The sequence below is a fragment of the Canis aureus genome, chromosome 12 (genome assembly GCF_053574225.1).
Source record: "Canis aureus isolate CA01 chromosome 12, VMU_Caureus_v.1.0, whole genome shotgun sequence".
NCBI lineage: Eukaryota > Metazoa > Chordata > Mammalia > Carnivora > Canidae > Canis > Canis aureus.
In genome coordinates this window covers 29,654,535-29,673,415 of record NC_135622.1, presented here as the reverse complement: position 1 = coordinate 29,673,415, position 18,881 = coordinate 29,654,535, and the positions used below count along the sequence as shown (strand labels likewise).

General features: G+C 46.4%; 1 protein-coding gene across 2 annotated transcripts in view; it reads left to right on the top strand.

Moving 5' to 3' along the window:
• The window catches only part of LOC144280879 (two pore channel protein 2-like), a 39,648-nt gene extending 25,829 nt beyond the window's left edge, over positions 1 to 13,819 (top strand). Inside the window, exons 10-19 of one of the 2 annotated variants that reach the window (XM_077843338.1) lie at positions 2,281 to 2,425; positions 3,798 to 3,983; positions 5,284 to 5,348; positions 6,165 to 6,252; positions 6,834 to 6,903; positions 9,070 to 9,281; positions 9,426 to 9,524; positions 11,904 to 12,017; positions 12,256 to 12,380; positions 13,172 to 13,819. In XM_077843338.1, the coding sequence (XP_077699464.1) occupies positions 2,281 to 2,425; positions 3,798 to 3,983; positions 5,284 to 5,348; positions 6,165 to 6,252; positions 6,834 to 6,903; positions 9,070 to 9,281; positions 9,426 to 9,524; positions 11,904 to 12,017; positions 12,256 to 12,380; positions 13,172 to 13,317 (1,250 nt within the window). In that variant the 3' untranslated portion in view covers positions 13,318 to 13,819. The remainder of the gene's footprint in view (positions 1 to 2,280; positions 2,426 to 3,797; positions 3,984 to 5,283; positions 5,349 to 6,164; positions 6,253 to 6,833; positions 6,904 to 9,069; positions 9,282 to 9,425; positions 9,525 to 11,903; positions 12,018 to 12,255; positions 12,381 to 13,171) is intronic. The other variant, XM_077843339.1, reaches the window with a different exon arrangement.
• Positions 13,820 to 18,881: the final 5,062 nt, after the last annotated feature.

The window sequence follows — 18,881 nt, the reverse complement described above, 5'->3', positions numbered from 1 at the left end:
TTCTGTGAATATTTTCTCTTTTCCATTTGTTCAGCAGTTATGAGCATTTGTGGTTTTCAGGGCTAAACACTGGAATTCTGTTAGTACCCAAAATGTTAAAACTTAATCCAGTAATAAACTGTAAAGCACAAACTTACCAATATGGGAAGAAAAGGACTGAATAGAATTAAAGAGAATATGGCAGAAGTAATGTATCTACAGCAATAGTTGGCAGATTATGGTCCATAGGCTAAATATGGCCCCCCACCTGTTTTGTAAATAAAGTTTTATTGAAACACATCCATGCTCATTCATTTGTGTATTATTTATGGCTGCTTTCATGCTATAGCAGCAGAACTGAGTAGTTAAAATTGAGATCATTTGACCTACAAAGCCTAATATATTTATTATCTGGCCCTTTACAGAAAAAGTTAGCTGACTTCTGATCTTCAACATAAGAATGTCCGATGAATATAAGTTCCTTCTTAACACAAAATTACTATTGTTTTGATTCTCTTTTTTGTTGTTGTTGTTCTACTGAATCTTCTGGATGAAAAGATGTGAACTCAGTGAGACTAATAGATTCCGTTTTGGTTTAGGTTGCTTAACGTATGATGTTTTAGCTGGGTTCCTGTCAGTAGGTCACCCAAATCCTACTCATGCTTGTCATGTCATTGTCTCCCTAACCGGTGATGGTGGGGTTCATGCAGCCCAGGCCCTTGGATCCAAGTTATCCTGTCACCTAATTCTCCAAGTTTGCACTTCCGCCTGAGTAGGTGTTCCATGCCTTTGGCTATTAAGACATGTATGTATATTTTCTTTCTAACTCTGAAGACTCAGGAACTTGGATATCCTAAGATATCTATGTGTGTGTGTGTGTGTGTTTTTTTAATTTATTTACTCATGAGAGACACAGAGAGAGAGAGAGAGGCAGAGACATAGGCAGAGCGAGAAGCAGGCTCCATGCAGGGGGCCCGATGTGGGACTCCATCCCAGGTCTCCAGGATCACACCCTGGGCTGAAGGCAGCGCTAAACCACTGAGCCACCTGGGCTGCCCCTATGTGTGTTTTTTCATCTAATTTTATGGATTCATGTTCTTTTGTGTTCTTAGCACCATACAACTGTTGAGGAAAATAGCAACATGAATGTGTGACATCACTCAAGGCTGTATTTGATTCAGGCTCATCACTCAGATGAAGCCACGCTTCTGCCAGGGCTGAAGCTTGTTCTTTGCCTGGACATCTGTTGATGGCAGTTCTGCGTCATCTTTCCTGCACAATCCACGCTGTGCTAACTGTAGAGCCATCATTCACTGTTTGCTCCTGAAAACTGGAATGGAGCTATGGATATCTGCCAGGCCCTCTGAATGAGAGGACTTCTAGGATAAAAAAATGCCCACCCCAACCTTTGCCTGTTGTCTCAGCTAGACCCAATCTGCACTGGTGATTTCTTTCAACAGCTTTTTTAAAGTTTTCCAAACATCAACTTCGTTTCTAAGCGTCAACTTAGTTTTCAAAGAAAACTTGGAAAGAAATTGTAAGAAGAACTTTGTAGGAAGCAGTAACATCCTTTACATATCCTGATTTCATCTGTTGGGATGAAATTCTTTACATTGTATGGAGCAGAAAGTTCATACACAAATGGGGTTGAAAACCAACCGAGTTGAGTCATAGCATCCAGCCTGTCTGGTTGGAGAGAGGTGTGCAGGGTAGTGACCCTGGACATTTGGCAGATCTGGGGAATACTGGCTCTGTAGCCACATGGGGCCAGGCTGGTCAGAAAGAGTCCGGTGAACTTTGGCCTGGCTCTTGAGCCAACTTGTTGTGGAAGCTGTGGATTTGAGTGAATCTCTGAGGAGGGGCAGGGAGGGAGGGTGGGCAGAGAAGAGGATAGGAGCTTGAGGGAAGGGGAAGGAGGTGGATTACAGCTACTTTGGAGGCTTGGTGGAGAGGCAAGAGAGGTGGAGTGGAGGCTGGAAAGGTAAGTCAGGCAGACACTGAAAGTAGGGATGGCCCATGTGAAGAGGTAGGTGGGTAGAAGGCAGGGGGTGAGGTAGCAGCATCTGTGAACTACCAAAATCACATGCTAGTGTTGGCTGCCTTGGGTTGGCTGCAGATCTGAGTGAGGACAGGTGGCTGTGCCACTTGATGGCTCCTTGGCCTTGGGCCTTCACCTTTTGAAGCTTCAGATCTTCACCTAGGAAACGCAGAAACAAGAGTCTGCCAACTTAGTGTCACTCTTTGAACCTTAGTGTCACAGTGGCCGTGCATTTGGGATCTTTTTTTTTTTTTTCATTGCAGACAAAATGAACTTTCTACGCTTGGCTGACCTCCTCAATATTCAGGTAGTTGCCATCAACATCAAGAGACACCCACTGGAAGACTGGATGCCTCGGGTATACCAGTCGTCCGCAAGCCTCTTGGTCCAGAGAATGGTTCGGCACAGGCAAGTGAGATAGGGCCTGTTTTTTCTCAAGTTGCTTTAAAAAGAGAGGAGTTTGCAAATGCTGTTTGGACTTAATATATTTCATTACTGAAGCTATAAATCAGCCCCTTGCTTGCTGCTTTTTGTTCTGGACGTGCTATGTTTGACCTTAACCAAAAGGACAGGCTTCTTGATTATGCTTCCTTCTGCCCTATTTCCTAAGATGCTCAAGGGCCACAAACTGGATGTGCTCTCTGAACAGAGAAGCTGACCGCTCTCTGAAATCAGAAGGTTCCAGCCCCACCCAAATCATTAGGAAGTTAATTTCAGATATGGTGCTCTGACTTTGTAAAGTGCATAGTAAGAACTCATGCATTTGAATTATTGGAATGATTGTTAAGAAGGCCAATTAATTCTCTTATTCTCAAATAAGTGGACTCCAGAAAGAATCTTTCATTCTAGTTGCAGATCTTAGGTTTCATATGCGTGGCCTGGAGTATCCCTATCATTAGTGGCTCATCCTTTTGCTGTCCTTGAATTTAATGTTTCATGGAAGAGAATGGTTGAGAAGTCCTGGAAAGTGGCTCAGCCTGTGATATTTGATATTTATCAAAGCTCTTTATGTAGAAGCTTCTTCCCATTAATCCCAGTCTTGAATTACTGATGTGTTTCATGTGCTGGAGGTTTGTGTGTCCACATGTGGCATCCAGGGTCTTAGGTCTACAGCTTCACAGAGAACAGTAGGGTGGGAGCCCCTCCTGTCTTCCCAGTGCCGTGCCCAGGGTTCACCCGGGGTTCTCTGCAGCATGGGAGACAGCTACCTGAGCAGAGCAGCCTGCTCTTTCATTGGAAAGTTGGGGCCGAGCCCACTTCAGACTTGGTGAGGATGAAGGACATGTCAGTCCCCTGAAAGGCTTGTGTGCATTAGGGGTAATGAGGTTTTCAGCAGCTTTCTTAGTTAAGGATGTTAATTTTCCAGGGATAAGCGGGAGAGGTGTCATGATCCCATGCTAGGCCCTAAACCTTCTACTTGCCCCAGTTCTGCCTAAGCTTTCATCTGAGTCAGGGACTGTGCCCCCAGAGGGGCACCTGGAAAAACCACACCTCTATTCCCCCCGTCCTTGATCACCAGGTCTTCATTTTCTCCTTGGCCAGAAGGACTGCCCCAGTGTCAGGGGGAGGCAGGTAGATTTCAGGACCCTGGTCGTGCTGGAACCTTTACGTACTTGAGTCAGAGTGTGCTCATGTGTGTGTGCCCATGTTGGGATGGGGTTGAGAGGCATCTCAGAACCATGACATTGTCGGGAACACAGTAGCTGCTAGAAGGTTCTGACCATGCTCCTTTCACTGAAATGTGTGATGACAGAATCTCTTCTTTTTTCCCTCATGGCAGGATTTTTGTCTGGGTTTATGATGTCATCATTCTAGTAAATGCCATATTCATTGCTCTGGATGAGAAAAAACCCTTCATCTCTAACGCAGAATGGCTTTTTCTTTCTCTATATATTATTGAAATTCTCCTGAAACTGTACACATATGAGCCCAGAGCCTATTTTGGCAGGAAGCAGTTCTGGAACTGGTGAGCATGTGTGTTCTGGGGAGTGGAGGGGGGCTTAGAGTCCATGGGCAAAGGGGGGGGTCTCTGTCCATTTGGGGAATATTGTTATAGTTTCTTCAAGCTCTAGCTGCCTAGTTTTGGGGCATCTGATAATGAAATCTTGAGAGTGTAGGAACATCTGGTTCAGACAAAGCTGTTATTTATGATGTCAGTTTCAACTGACTCTAGCTAAAATTAGAATCACAGATCACAGCATCCTGGTTTTGGAAAGGATATTGAACATCATATCCAAGAAGTTCCTTCCATAGCTCCCTTGGCCCACTCCCTAGTCTTTTTATCAGAGAACTTGGCACGTAGGCCTGGACAACGAGATTGTTAACAAGCTCTTTCCTACATGAGATGTGTCACCTGTGGCCTCTTTCTTCTACAGACTGTGTACCTCCTGGTCTTGAACCATCACCCATGTGCTGCAGACCATCTCAAATGTCACTGCATGTTAGAAATGGCAGGACACAAAGATACAAGGCACACACACACATGCCTGTCTTAAGTAGCGCACAGCTTGGCAGGGTTGGATCTCTGCGATCACTGCTTTTGGTGCCAGGAAACTCACTAGCATGCGCATGTGGCCAAAGGAGAACTAGCTAGTCTTGTCCAGTGCTTTGGCACCATTGTCCTTTGGTATTATTGTTAGGCAGAAGAGTAACAATATGATGGATTTCCCCTTTAGTTACAAAGTTACCATGCACTTATTAAAATTAATACCTAGAAAGATTATACTGTGTATTCTGAAAATGTGCCAAAATATTCTTGCGAGCATATAGCTATTTTGGAAGACAAAGTGATAAGAATTGGCTGATTGCTACACATACCCTTGGGTGGTTCATTAGAGCCAGTAGTGAGTGATCACTGGATCAGTCAAATGTAGTATTTCTTTTTTTTTTTTTAAGATTGTATTTTTTTTTAATTTTTATTTATTTATGATAGTCACAGAGAGAGAGAGAGAGAGAGAGGCAGAGACACAGGCAGAGGGAGAAGCAGGCTCCATGCACCGGGAGCTCGACGCGGGATTCGATCCCGGGTCTCCAGGATCGCGCCCTGGGCCAAAGGCAGGCGCCAAACCGCTGCGCCACCCAGGGATCCCCCAAATGTAGTATTTCTTGCTTTGTCTCCGTTGTTCAAAAGTTATGGAAATCAGTTTCTTGGCTGGATCATTGCTTTGCCTAAGATACTGGATTCAAAGTTTTCTTGGGATCAGTGGCATCCTGAACTTTCAGGCTTTTCCCTTGATCTTTCACCAACTTTCCTTCTGCACCATTAGGTTTGATACGCTGATCATCATCGCGGCCCTGGTGGCCACTGTGGCCAACGCCACCATTCAGTCAGGTCAGTACCATGGACCCTCGGCCTCACCACCTCCTGGGATCATGCATTCCATCCATAGTCTTTGTGGAACTTCCACTGGGTGGCAGTAAGGAAGACATTGGAGATGGGGCAGGGGGTACCCAAGGGAATTAATAGAAGTGTTTCATGTTCTGGAGAGAGATGGTAGCTTAGTGTTTAGCTGTATGTTAGAGATTATATTTGTATGCATCCATCACACCAGATCCTGCCCTGGTCACCTCCTCTCCAGACCTGCCCTCAGTCTCATGGCTTAACCTCCATGCCTCTGACCCTCAGCCCATCTCGGCCCCCTACCCAGGGTCCAGCTGGAGCTGGAATTCTGCATAGTTCCTTGCTCTCTGCCCTCTTGTGTCTACTCCTCCTCTGGCTGCACCCGCACATCCCACCCCACCATGCACACTCCTTTTGTAGACAGCAGAAGGTGTTATTTAGAGATGGTGCAGCTTCATAACACAACTCTCTCAAAGGAGTATTGGGAAAGGAAGGGCTTGAAGAAATGTGTTCTGTAGAACCTGATGCACAGTCATTTCTTAGATATGGCCTGAAGCCTACACCTGCTCTCATGATTCTCTAGCTCTCAGGTGAGGAGGGAATGCCTGGAGTGGCTTGGCTTTGCTAGGCGAGTGAGTGATTCAAGGTAGCACTTGCTTCCTCACAGCTCAGAGCCACTGTCCTGCTCTGGAAGTGAAGCCGTGTCTCTCCCCTGAACCCACAGAGTCTCAGACCTCATTGAATACATGGGACAAGCCAGAGGCACTCACAAAATGGAATGTTAAACGACTGTGGTTTTTATCCCAGCAGGAAATTACAACAGTCAGCAGATACTGGATATTGTCTTGATATTGAGGATACTCCGGCTCCTAAGGATCATTGTCAGTATTCAGAGGTAAAGAGGGAGTCATGTGCACCCGAGTGGTTCCCACACTGGGCCCTGCTGGAAATCGCTCCTGCCTCAGAATGATAAACACCCCCCATTATGAGCCTGGAATGGAACTTGTATGGAGGACCCAGCCCCCTCTCAGCATGTCAGGGCAGGCAGAGGAGCCTTCGAAGATGGCAAAGAGCACTCAAACGTCAGCTTCCTGAGGGCAGGGGTTCTATCGATCATTTTCATCCCTGTGGCCCCTTCCCTCAACCATGCAGGCTCTACAGTGGCTGCATAACAGTGGCTGTGGAGGCAGCTAATGCTAACCTGAGTATGCCAACCATTGTCTTGTGAAATTCTTCCAACAACCTTGGAGGGGGGGCTTTTCGTAGCCTTTGTTTACAGGTGATTACAACAAAGCTCCGGGAGGTTAAATAATTCCCCCAGTGGTGCACAGCTAAAAAGGCAAATTCCTGACAGTTTCTAAACAGATCCAGTACCGGGGGGAAGAGATATTAAATGAAACCTGCTAGCGTGGTGTCAGCTTTACTTTCTGGCTTCCCCTGTTGCCGCCTTGTGCTAGAAACTTTGTTTTATCCTAGATTCCGGCTTATCGTGACCACCTTAATTAACATTGGCCCCACGATACTGACGTTTGGTGGACTTGTCTTGGTAAGTGGCTTGTTCTTGTGGCTGTTCTATGTGAAATAAGCAGTATGATGTTCGTTCTTGGCAGCTCTCCGTAAGCCTTATTTTAAGCAAGGAAAAGAAAGGGAGATTAAGTAAATGAGACTCACTGATTTCGTGTAATCCTTTTTAGAAATATCCAGTGTCTGGAAACACTGGGCATATACCAGCTAAGGTACACCAGCTACTGTGAGAGACACCAGAACTGCAGTGGGTTAACTCGGCCATGATTTCTTTGTCACCCACAGCCTGGGTAGGTCAGCATGACTAGCAGATGCTTCTCAGGGGTGCAGGCTCCTTCCAGCTCATGGCTGCCTGTCCCTCCCCCACCCCCCAACCTCAGATCCTTCTTTGTTCTGCTTGTGGCTAAAGCCCACCTGCTCCTCACATCCCCAGTGGTGAGAACAGCCACCCAGGGATGCATGGGGGCTGACGCCTCCTGCTTAGGAGAAGTTCCACACTGTGAATGAAGGTCACTCTGCCACAGGGTACTCACTTTGCTTTCCTGTTCTCATGGTAAGAAATTCTATTAATACAGAAGAACAAAGGGCAGACTCTAGGTCACCCATTTCCATTCCCCATATGTGTCTTTCCTGGAGACAACCATTATTAAAGTTTTCCTGTTCCTCTTTCTCAATGTCTCCATGTACACAAGTATGTCCCATAATTGTGTGTATGTATCTAGTTTATTGTTCAGTCAGATAGAATAATCCACACGAAATGCTGCACGACTTTGAGGACACATGCATCGTGTTGGCTCTGCTATGATTAAAAGTGTCCCACTGAGGGAAGACTCTGGAACACATCCAACTAGCCCCTCTACTGACAGACCACTAGGGAGTGTCACTTTCTTGCCACCACAGCTGATGTAGTGAGGTCCTTGCACCTGCATCTTAGTGCCTCTGTTCCAACTGGATGCATTCCCAGGCAGCAAGGCTGGGTCAAAAGGTAAATGTGTTCAAACTTTGGTCGGCCGGTGGCACCGTCCAGAGTCATGCTTCCTGTGTAGCCCAGACGACAGCATGTCACAGCCTGTGCCTCTGCACCCCTCACAGCTGGGGCTTATGAGCCATTGCACGTCTTCCAGTCCGATGGGACAGAATGGTGCTGTGTGGCTCTGACATGCACTTCTGTCCTGTTTCACAGGCCTGAGTGTCTTCTCCATGTTCTTTTGGCGACTTAGCGCTTATTTTTTCGGTAGACAGTGTGTTCATATCCTTGGTCCATTCTGTTAATTTAAAAATATGGTTTGTAGGAGTGTTTTGCCAATTCAGGAAATAGGCTGTCGGTAAGTTGTTTCTAGCATAATTACTTTTCCTTCTCTGTCACTTGTTTTTGAGTTGTTGTTTTTTTTTTTTTTTTTTCCTGCACCTAAAGGATTTTTGTTGTCTATTTTGGGAGCTGTATAATCATTTAAATTAATTATATAGTCGTCTTTGCTAATCTTTTATTTTATAGATTATTGTATAATCTTTTATCTTTTATAGTCATGCTTAGTGGGGACTTCTACTCAATTTATTTTTTTTACATTGGACCCTATGGTACCTTTGAAATTCATCTTATAAAAAATGGGATTAAGATACAGCCTTATTATTTTTTTCCTAGCGGGCCAACTGTTGTTTTGGTTTTTTAGATTATTTATTTATTTATTCATGAGAGGCACAGAGAGATGCAGAGACACAGGCAGAGGGAGAAGCAGGCTCTTTGTGGGGAGCCCAATGTAGGACTCGATCCCAGGACCCTGGGATCACAACCCAAGCTGAAGGCAGATGCTCAATCACTGAGCCACCCAGGCATCCCCCAGCTGTTGTTTCTTGAGGATTTAACCCACTAACTTGCCCAGCAGCTTTGTTTTGGGCTGTAGAAGCCCACTGGAGAGGCGGTGCTGTGGTCCAGCTGGCTGGGTCCTGTGTCTCCTCCGTGGACAGCTCGGGTTTCTCCAGCAGAGACGAGCCGATTGGTCCACCCTTCTCCACTCTGACATGCTTGAGACTCGGCTGGGGCGGGCAGCCACTCCGGAATCACAGTGTGGCCCTTCCTGCCGGGTCCACCCATGTCCGTGTCCGCGATCCTTCTGCCCCTCCTGCTGGCTCCTCGCCCTGCACGGCTGCAGCTCGATGTGCCCCTGCTGACCTGTGCTGCCCCTCCCAGGTGGTCTACTACGTCTTTGCTATCATTGGGATGGAAGCATTCCAAGGCAAAGTCTGGTTCTTCGACCCGAATTTCACCACTCCCGAAGCTCAGGTGTGTGGGAACCCAGCCTTGACCGGCTCCGCATTCGCCCGAGACCACTATTGCAAGAACAACTTCAATGACCTCGCCTCCTCGTTCATCGTGCTGATGGAGCTCACGGTGGTGAACCAGTGGCACGATATCCTTTCTGCGAGGGGACGGACTCCCAGGGCCTGCCTGCTCCCTGGGCTGGGGGGGGGGGGGAAGGGCACCGAAAGGAACTTCCAGGAGCATCCCGGTCACCTGCCCAGTTCCCTGAAGCTTTGATTCCTTAGCTTTGCACTCCTCGCAGGTGGCTTCGCCCTGGTGACTCACCAGGCGGCAAAGCTGTACTTCATCAGCTTCCATATTGTGGTCGTCATTCTCATTGTTAAGTGAGTTTACTCCAGCCCTGTTGGCGATTCCACATCTTCATCCTTTGTTCTGTGCATGTGCACAGAACATGTGCACCATGTGCACCATGCGGAGGCACCGCAAGGGAAGAGTGTCACTTGCGTTCCTATTTGTGTTCATCGCTGTCTGCCGGTGCCGTGCACATCTATAGCTCATGCATATCTCATAGTTTTATAAGTTGTTTGGGTCAGAAGGACCCCAGGGTCCTGGCCAGTCTCCCTCCCCTTCCTCACCCAGACCAAATCCCTTTAGAGCATCCCTGTGAATACGGTTCACCCTCTGCTTAAATCCATGCATCTACTAGCTTCTTAGAGCCTCAGAGGCTGTTCCCTAGTTGTCCATCTCTGGTACCTCCCTGTCCTTGCACAGGTAGAAGGCACTGGTACAGTCCTTTCATTGGTTCTAGGTCTGTCCTGGTCCCTCTTCCAGGAGAGAACTCAGTCACTGAAAGCTGCTGTGACATCCCATTACTCTAGAGGGCTTCTGTTCCAGCTTAAGAGTCTCTGATTCTAGCTCCTTGGTTCCTCCATGGGACCTGAACCTGAGTCCTCGTGATCACTAGAATTGTCTTCTAGAGAGGTTTTCTGGTTGTCATACCCCTCTCACAGCCTGGGGTCTGCAGTTCTTGGGGTGACAGCCCAGCACCCAGTGCCTTCCTTATTAAATCAGGCCTGCTTTGGCCAGCCACCACCTACTGACTTTGGCTCAAGAATGACTCAAGAATACTGGCCGAGGGGCACCTCGGTGGCTCTGTTGGTGAAGTATCTGCCTTTCACTCAGGTCATGATCCTGGGGTCCTGGCATCAAGCCCTACATCAGGCTCCCTCTTCGGTGGGGATCCTGTTTCTGCCTCTCCTTCTGTCTGCCACTTCCCTTGCTTATGCTCCCTCTCGCTCACTCTCTCTCTTTCATAAATCAATCAAATCTTTTTTAAAAATATTTTATTTATTTATTCATGAGAGGTACAGAGAGAGAGAGAGAGAGAGAGAGAGAGGCAGAGACACAGGCAGAGGGAGAAGCAGGCTCCGTGCAGGGAGCCCAACGCGGGACTCGATCCCGGGTCTCCAGGATCATGCCCTGGGCTGAAGATGGTGCCAAACCGCTGAGCCACCCAGGGATCCCAATCAATCAAATCTTAAAAAAAAAAAAAAAAAAACTGGCCAAGGGAGGAGAGGGGAAGAAACCCCACAGGTAGCTCTGATCAGGCTTGCTTGTCCTTACACAGCCTGAGTAGAATACGTAGTGGGAACACGAGAGAAACGCCTCTCCGGGTGGCTCTCACAGAGGTTGCCAGAGTGCTGGGACCAGCAGAGGCAGGGCTCCTCTCCTCTCAAAGCGTGTGCCATGGTGGGAGCCCTGGGCTCCATCATCCCCATAGGTCAGAAACGGCGGAGGGTCTGAGGTTCTTGCCTGCTTGCAAGCCAGCAGCTTCGTCTGCAAGCACATGCCCCGTATACACACCGTATATACACCGACAGAAGCCACGGCCCCCTGGGTCAGAGACAAAGTTTATTAGTTGTGGCGGAAGCGACCACAGAGCAACACACCGTGTCAGCTCCCTGAACCTTCGTCCCCACTGGAGAAGGAGGAGGAGGGAACCCCACAAGGAGGAATGTGAACTTATTATAGGGTTGCTGGGGACCTGCCTGTCCTCCCTTCTGCAGAGAGAGAGAAAAAGAGGGATTTTAGTTTTACCTGGAATGTAAGCAGATCCCCAGGGAGGGCAAGAACTTTTTATCTTTACTATCCAGGACTGGCTCTGGGGGGAGGCATCTTGGAGCTTTCCAGCTTACTGGAATGTCTCATGGATGAACCTTCCTAAATCAGCCTCAATGCCTTTGCTCAGACAACCCAGGCTGCACCTTGAGATATTCAGGGAGAACTGTCTACCGACAATTGTTGGGCTTAAGCCCCTGTCCATCCCAGAAATAAGCTAGATTTTCTTTTTTTTTTTTTTAAGATTTTATTTTGTTTATTCATGAAAGAGAGGCAGAGACACAGGCAGAGGGAGAAGCAGGCTCCCTGTGGGAAGCCCGATGCGGGACTCGATCCCAGATCCCGGGATCACGACCTGAACCAAAGGCAGACGCGCAACCACTGAGCCACCCAGGCGCCGCTATAAGTTATGTTTTCTTCTTAATATTCACTGGTTAAATAGGTTGTAAAAGAAAAATGTTTTTTCCCCAAATGAATGAAAGTTGTGTCCAGTCCTTGAGAGACACCGTCGTTTCTCTCTTCTGCGTTGCATTGTCTTTGCAGCAATAGGCTGCCTTCCTGTTCAGGCTCAGACACTCTTTGGAACTGGGATTCCTTGTTGCCTAGACCACAGCCTGCACCCTCTACCTCTCACTCTTTCTCAGTATTTTCATAGCGTTCATCTTGGAGGCATTTTTTGTGGCATACTCCTTAGAAAAAAGTGAAGTCGAAACTGCTATCGAGAAGAAGATTCAAGAGCTTGGAGTGGGAGTTCAAGAGTGAGTAGTGTGTTCCCCTCGATATTACTTACAGGCTTTGGGAAGCAGGCTGGCCACGTCTACTCACTCAGGGCCTCATGGCATCCAGCATGGTCCTATGTGCCAGTTCTCAGGGACCCTTACTGGGCAGAGGAGAGCCCTGGATGTGGCTGGACAGTGACCCGGGGCTATGGCTGGGAGGACATGTGAGGGACTCAGTGAGGGACTTGACCCTGTTCATGTCTCTTCTTCCTTGAAGAGAAGAAATGCAGGATGGGAAGCTCATTGATAACATGGATGCCAAAGACAGTGGCTTCAGTGGGGATGATGGAGACAACAAAAGGAAGGCCTTGAAAGGATTGTACTTCAGAATTGCATCTAAAAGTAAGTTTTAACCCAGTGCAAAACTTCTTCTAATCCATGCTCTCCTTACTGCAGCCAGTGAGATGTTTCCAGAATGCAAATCTGACCTTCAGTAGCTTCAGGATAAAGACAAGCCCTCCTTTCATGGTTTCTGCAGCCCTTATGCCTGATTTCTCTCTTTATCAATCTCCCTTCCTTCCCACTGTGACCTGCCATGCTGGGTGGATGCCATTTGTCATTAAGTGACAGTTTGGTCATCATTTGTCTTCCTTGTAGACTCCATGTGTGCTGGGCCATGTCTTCTTGCCTTCTGTGGTGTCCCCAGGGCTTCACTATGTGCCTAGGGCACAGGAGCCCCTAACAACTATGTGTTTAACTACTTTATTCTCAATGAACCAGTAGTTGGCTGAATAACCCAGAGCAACCTGACTGTCACTTTGGGCTTTGGCCAGGGTGCCTACAGTAAACTCAGGATGAGGAGCATGGCATAGATTGCAGGGACAGTGGCATGAGCAGGACACCCTTCCCAGGTGTCACCCTTCTCAATCCTCCAGGGAAGACCTTTTTTTTTTTTTTAATTTTCTTGAGCCTTGCTTGGCCCCAGAGCTCAGTGGTATCTGCACCAGCAGAGATGAGTGATTATTTCCTGACTTTTTCATCCTTTCTTTCAAAGACTATCTGGGTAGCCGTGCTGAGAGCATTGTCTTTGACTCAGTGGCCATCCTTCCAGAAAGCCTTGCCCTGCCTGGGCTGGATGCTCCCCTCTGACCCCAACACATTTGAGTTCCACATGCCTTTCTCCTTCCTCCTAGAGTACAGGACCGTGGACGCCCTGCTGCAGCAGATGTTCGAGTCCGAAATCACTCCAGAGGATGAAGGCCCTTCCTTGGATGAGATTCTGAACTTGTCACCCAGTGACATATATCCCAAGAATCCCAGTTTTGGAAACAGTGCATGATTCTGGACTGGAAGGGTCCACACCTGGAAACCAAGCCAAGCTAGCATCACCTCTTGCATATGCTGTCTAGAGATGGCTTTCCCCACTGAGTTGTCTCTGTGGCCTGACCAGCCTGGGCTTCAGCCCCGCCTGCCCTGCGAGGTCAGCTGAAAGGTGTGCAGAGGCTGCCTCTGTGTGGCCTGCCGGGGGTGGTTCTGAGGTCTGTTCAGAGCAGTAAGGACGAGAAGATCTATGAAGAGATCATGAGGAGCACTTATCGTACGCCTGTACGTATGTGTGTGAGGTCCTTTCAGTGCATATATTAAAGCTTTTCATTTATTTTTATATGATATTTTGCTATTCTGTTAAATCCTGTGCTACGTGTTATGTGAATGACTTTTGAATATTTAAATATAGTAAAGGAATATATCTAGTATAGCAGCTCTGAGATGCAGGGTTTATTCAAAAATGAAGAAAAACATGAATGTGAAAATAAAATTCTGTCACAATTGCTTCTTTTTCAGAGGAAGGCTCTCAAAGCTTCTTTAACTAAATTACAATTATAGGAAGATTTTGAGTAGGTCACTCTCCGAGGTCACTTTCCCCAGCTGGAAATCTCCCAATGCAGCCACATGCTCCTTCTCAGAAATTAAAATCATTTTATTAACACGATTTTTAATTGTGGTAAATACTCAAAAAGTCCCCATCATAACCAATTCTAAGCATATAGTTCAGTAGTTTTATGTATATTCATATTGTGTGACAGCTCTCCAGAACTTTTGTCATCCCAGATGCAACTGTGAGCAGTCAGTGGTGACTCCCTAGTCCCTCTCCCCCCAGGCTCCCCCAGGCCTGGCAGCCACCACTCTACCTTCCATCTCTGTGAATCTGACTACTGTACCTCGCAATTAGATTTTAAGCAAGATGTCAGGGTATCACTCCTCATTCTTCTGTACCTTGTCACGGGCCCCACTCTAAGGCACGGGTCCATGACCCGAAGTCTCTGAGCTCAGTGAGGCCTGAGTCATGTGTTCTGTCAGGGTGACAACTGAAGCTAACTTGGGAGGGCCATCTCCCCGCTGAGGCCCCCTTCCCAATGGTGATGCTGAGTTTGTTGTTTGTCCTGGAAACACACCGATCCATTTACAGTCATGTCTGTCATGCATATGAATATATGATGTACCCTCGACCGACACGGGGTGGAGGGAGTAGGGTTGCTGACCCCAGAGGAGTCACAGATCTGCACAGAACTTTTGACCACCCCCCCCAAACTTTACTAACAGCCTACTATTGACCAAAAAACCAGTAACATAAACAGCTGGTTAACACATAGTTTACATGTAACGTGTTTATATATTATATTCTTACAATCAAGTAAGCTAAAGAAAACGTTAAGGAAACCATAGGAAAAGAAAATACGTTTATTATAATACTGTTATAAAAAATATAAGTGGACCTGCTTATGAGTTCAAACTCATGTTCAAGGGTCAACTCTAATTGCATTTTTTATCCTAAATGGGATGTCATGCATGACATTTTTATACATATTGTTCAAGAACCTTTTTTCACTTAGCAATACTTTTCATCTTGAGATACATATGTGTACATTGGTGTATACACACACACACACGCAAAGTGCTGCCAAGGATTCCATATCATCAGTGCTTCGTGGTTTATCGAAAACTTTACTTATTCATGGGCCTGTATGTCATTCCACCTGTCGGACATTAAACATTACAGAGTAAACCTGGTTGGTCATGCAATTTACTTCGTGTGTGAGCCACTGGCTCGGAGAGACTGGATCCCCTGACCACTGCCTGGCAGCAGCCCCCGTGGCCACCAGGGGGCCCCAACCACCCCCTTCACCACCAACAGTCTAAGAGAAAGGGGAACGACAGGAGTTGGGGCAGCCCGCCCCTTTCTGCAGGTCTTTCTTTACCCCTGCATTTTAGCACATGGTCTCCCAGCAGGAATCAGGCATGTGATTCCTGTCTCCCCGGCAGGGGGACGGGGCCACATGATTGTGTCAGCCCCTTCCGAAGCTGGGAGCCCAGCAGGAGTCTGCACCTCACTGGTCCTGCCCTTGGGAGCAGTCTCTCCCTCTTCTCCACTTCCTGACTGAGAATGGCAACAATCAGAACATCCTGGAAGCCGCCTGTGGAGGGTGGCAGAGTCAGTGCCGGCACGGCATCCCCTGTCCCCTGACTGTAACAGGAGACTGAAATCACTTGTCTTCTCCAAGCTACTGTGGGAGGGGGCGGTTCTCTCTTACAGCACCCTAGTCTGCTTATAACCTAATCAGTCCAGAAATGGGTTTGTCTGAAACATTCCAGAATGGAACCAAGAGAGATGGATTGACTCAAGGGAGGAGGGAAATGGAGGACTCCTAGGATCAATGGCAGAGAAAGGTGTGGAGGATAGTAGCTTGCAGGTGTGCTTATAGACTGTGCCAAGTGCCCAGCTAATTAGGGGCCACCTCTTCTGATAGGCAGGAGTTATGCTTGTAGTTCCTTAGCCTGAGGAAAAATAATTTTAGAATCATTGCCTTCAACCACAGATGTGATCCAGAGGGAAAAGGCACTGATAAGAGGAATCTCTGAATCTCCTAAGTGACCAGATTGGTTCTTAGCTAGAGCTTAGAATGTGGAGCGGGGGCCAAGAATGAATAGGCAATGCCTTAACCGAAGATAGATATTAAATCTGAACCTACACTGAGTCTCGACAATGTCTGAGCACTTAGCAGGACCTGCACCCCTGCTCAGCTTTGCAGGAAACACGGATGGGTAAGACCCACCTCTATCCTCAGGGAAACTTCAGTGTCCTTACTGGAGTGAGCCGCATTTCCTCCCTCCGAGTGCTGACTTCTCACGCATCCGTTCCAGTGGTCCTGTAGATAGAGCTTTTTCCTTGTGCAGATAAACATATTTGTGTGTGTGTGCAATGCAGACAGCTCATGGATAATTAAATACAGATGATTGCTATAGTTTGTACCAGGTAATGGACACACACACAAAAGACTATTTGGCTGAAGTGCTTAAAGTAACTCACTTTGTTCAGATGGAGCCTTTCTCCCTGGAGACAAGGCTGTTGCTAGGAAATGAGTGTGTGAGGTTTATTTAAGTAAAGCCCTTGGCATAGAGCAGACACCAGATGGGCCACAGCAGTGCTGGGACGACACTGTGGTCAGACTAAGGTTGTTGGTGTGAATAACATGGAGGATATTTGGAGTGTGATGGAAATTGAAGATCCAGCAATAGCAAACAGGCTGATGGGAACAAAGGACATGTCAACAGGGGCCAGACACCAAGTGTCCTCCCCGCCTAAGCTTGGCACCCACAGCTGCCTTTCATAGATGGGCACATTTCACTCTTAGTTAAATAAACAGCACCCTTATCTTCCTTTGTCTTCCTTTCCTCTCAAAACAGTCATTGTCAAAAGGGGAAAAAAACCCCAAACCCCCACAATCTTGGCTTTATCAGTACTTATTTTGACACTCTAAGAGTCAATTTAATGTTAGTTTTTCTGATGAGGTCTATCCCTGGGTCATTTTCAGCTTCCTTCCAAATTGAGTATGTGTGTAATCAGTTATGCAGATTATATTCTTTATGTTCAAAATAAAACATATTTTAGAATCCCATCCTATTAATTTATCCTGCAGGCACATTTGCACATGCACTCACTTTTTTGTAGCAATAAAACTGTGAAACCAGTTGTCTCTAAATAGATGATTGGTTAAATAAACTATGGTACATTCACATACGGGAATGGCTTACAGATGGGCCAATGCAGATGGAAACATGGGCAAGAAAACTGTGAAAGTGTCATAATTCACATTTGTAAGAAGAAATGGATGGGTACTTCTTCAACACGATTAAAAATGTCTCCTTCAGGCCAGCCTCATGAGCATACCGGATACACGTGAGAATAGCCTCCACTAAAGCAGGAGGCAGGGAGGCCCAGTGCCACTACTGCACAGCCCTCTTCTCATGGTCCTAGGCAACAGCCAGCAAGTAAAAAATGCTATTTTCAGCAATTGAAAAGTCACCAGTGAAAAATTGGGAAGACGTACACATGATTTTCACCGTGAAGATTACCTACTGGGAAACTTCAAAAGAATCATCTGAAAAGTTTTTTTTTTTTTTTTTAATAGAAATCAACAGGCTTCATATATTCAAACTACCAGCTAGAGAAAACAGAAGAAAATTAGATTTGACTGACTTAAGCAACCAAAAGTTTAGTTCTAAGTATTTAAATCAGTACTAGTATCAAAAAATAGAAAAAATAAGAGGAACTTTATTTCTCAATTGAGAATAGCATTTTGAGACACAAAAGCCAAAAAAGGCCATTTAAAACTTTACAAAATCCGTGTATAAAACAAAAATTTAAAACATTTATGGACACAGAGATCTTGAGTTAGGAGGCAGATGACAAACTGGACAAATATTTGTACCTCACAAACAAAGGGCTCCTTCAAATTAACCTGGAAAAGAACAATGAAAATGAAAAGGAGGTAAAGAATAAAGAGTTCACAGAAAAAGGAGAACACACATAGCTCTTGAATTTGGCCTAATTTCAGAAGAGAATGGAAATGAAGACAGTAAGGAGATGCCATTTTCTCAAGTCAGAGCAGCAAGTGCCAAGAGCCTGATCCATCCTATTAGTGGATGTGTGGGGAACAGACTGATATATGCTGGCACAGCCCCTATGGGAGGTTTTTTGCAGATGCTCACCTAACATTTTATTTTTTTAAATATTTATTTATTATAGTCACACACACAGAGAGAGAGAGAGGCAGTGACACAGGCAGAGGGAGAAGCAGTCTCCATGCACCGGGAGCCCGACGTGGGATTCGATCCCGGGTCTCCAGGATCGTGCCCCGGGGCCAAAGGCAGGCGCTAAACCGCTGTGCCACCCAGGGATCCCGCTCACCTAACATTTTAAATGGGCTCAGCAGTTTAACCCAGCAGTTTCTAGGAACTTACAGATACATCATATAATGAAATATTACAGTCATTAACGGAAATGAGACCATCTTATATGTAAATATGTACGTTAAATTTTAAAAACTGTTAATTATGCTAGTTGTATGAAAAATATACAGAAATATGCAAGAATCATTTTTGGGAAGATCAAAAAAATAGTCATGGGCACCGGGTAGCTGGGAGTGAGGGAAGGAGGAGGAAGCAGTTCACTCTGTGCTCTTGAGTTGGGTGTTACCTCCAATTTCTTTTCATCATAATGCTAAGGAAAGGAGGGAGGGATGGAGAAATGAAGTTCAGTTCAGGGAATAGGATTCTTCCAGCTTTAAAAGTCAACTGATGCTAAGTTGGCTGCTATTATCTTAGAGGTACTTAATGATTTATACAGCTTATAAAACTGTTTTCGAAGTGGAAGATATTCCTTTGAATGGTACTTTTAAAAAATAAAGAAGCTTAAGATTTACACCTGTAATATTTCCCAGGGACAGCACTGAAGGATGCTACAACAAAGAACAGGCAAATTTTGGGGCACCTGGGTGGCTCAGTCGGTTAAGTGTCTGACTGTTGATCTCAGCTCAGGTCATGATCTCAGGGTCCTGGGATTGA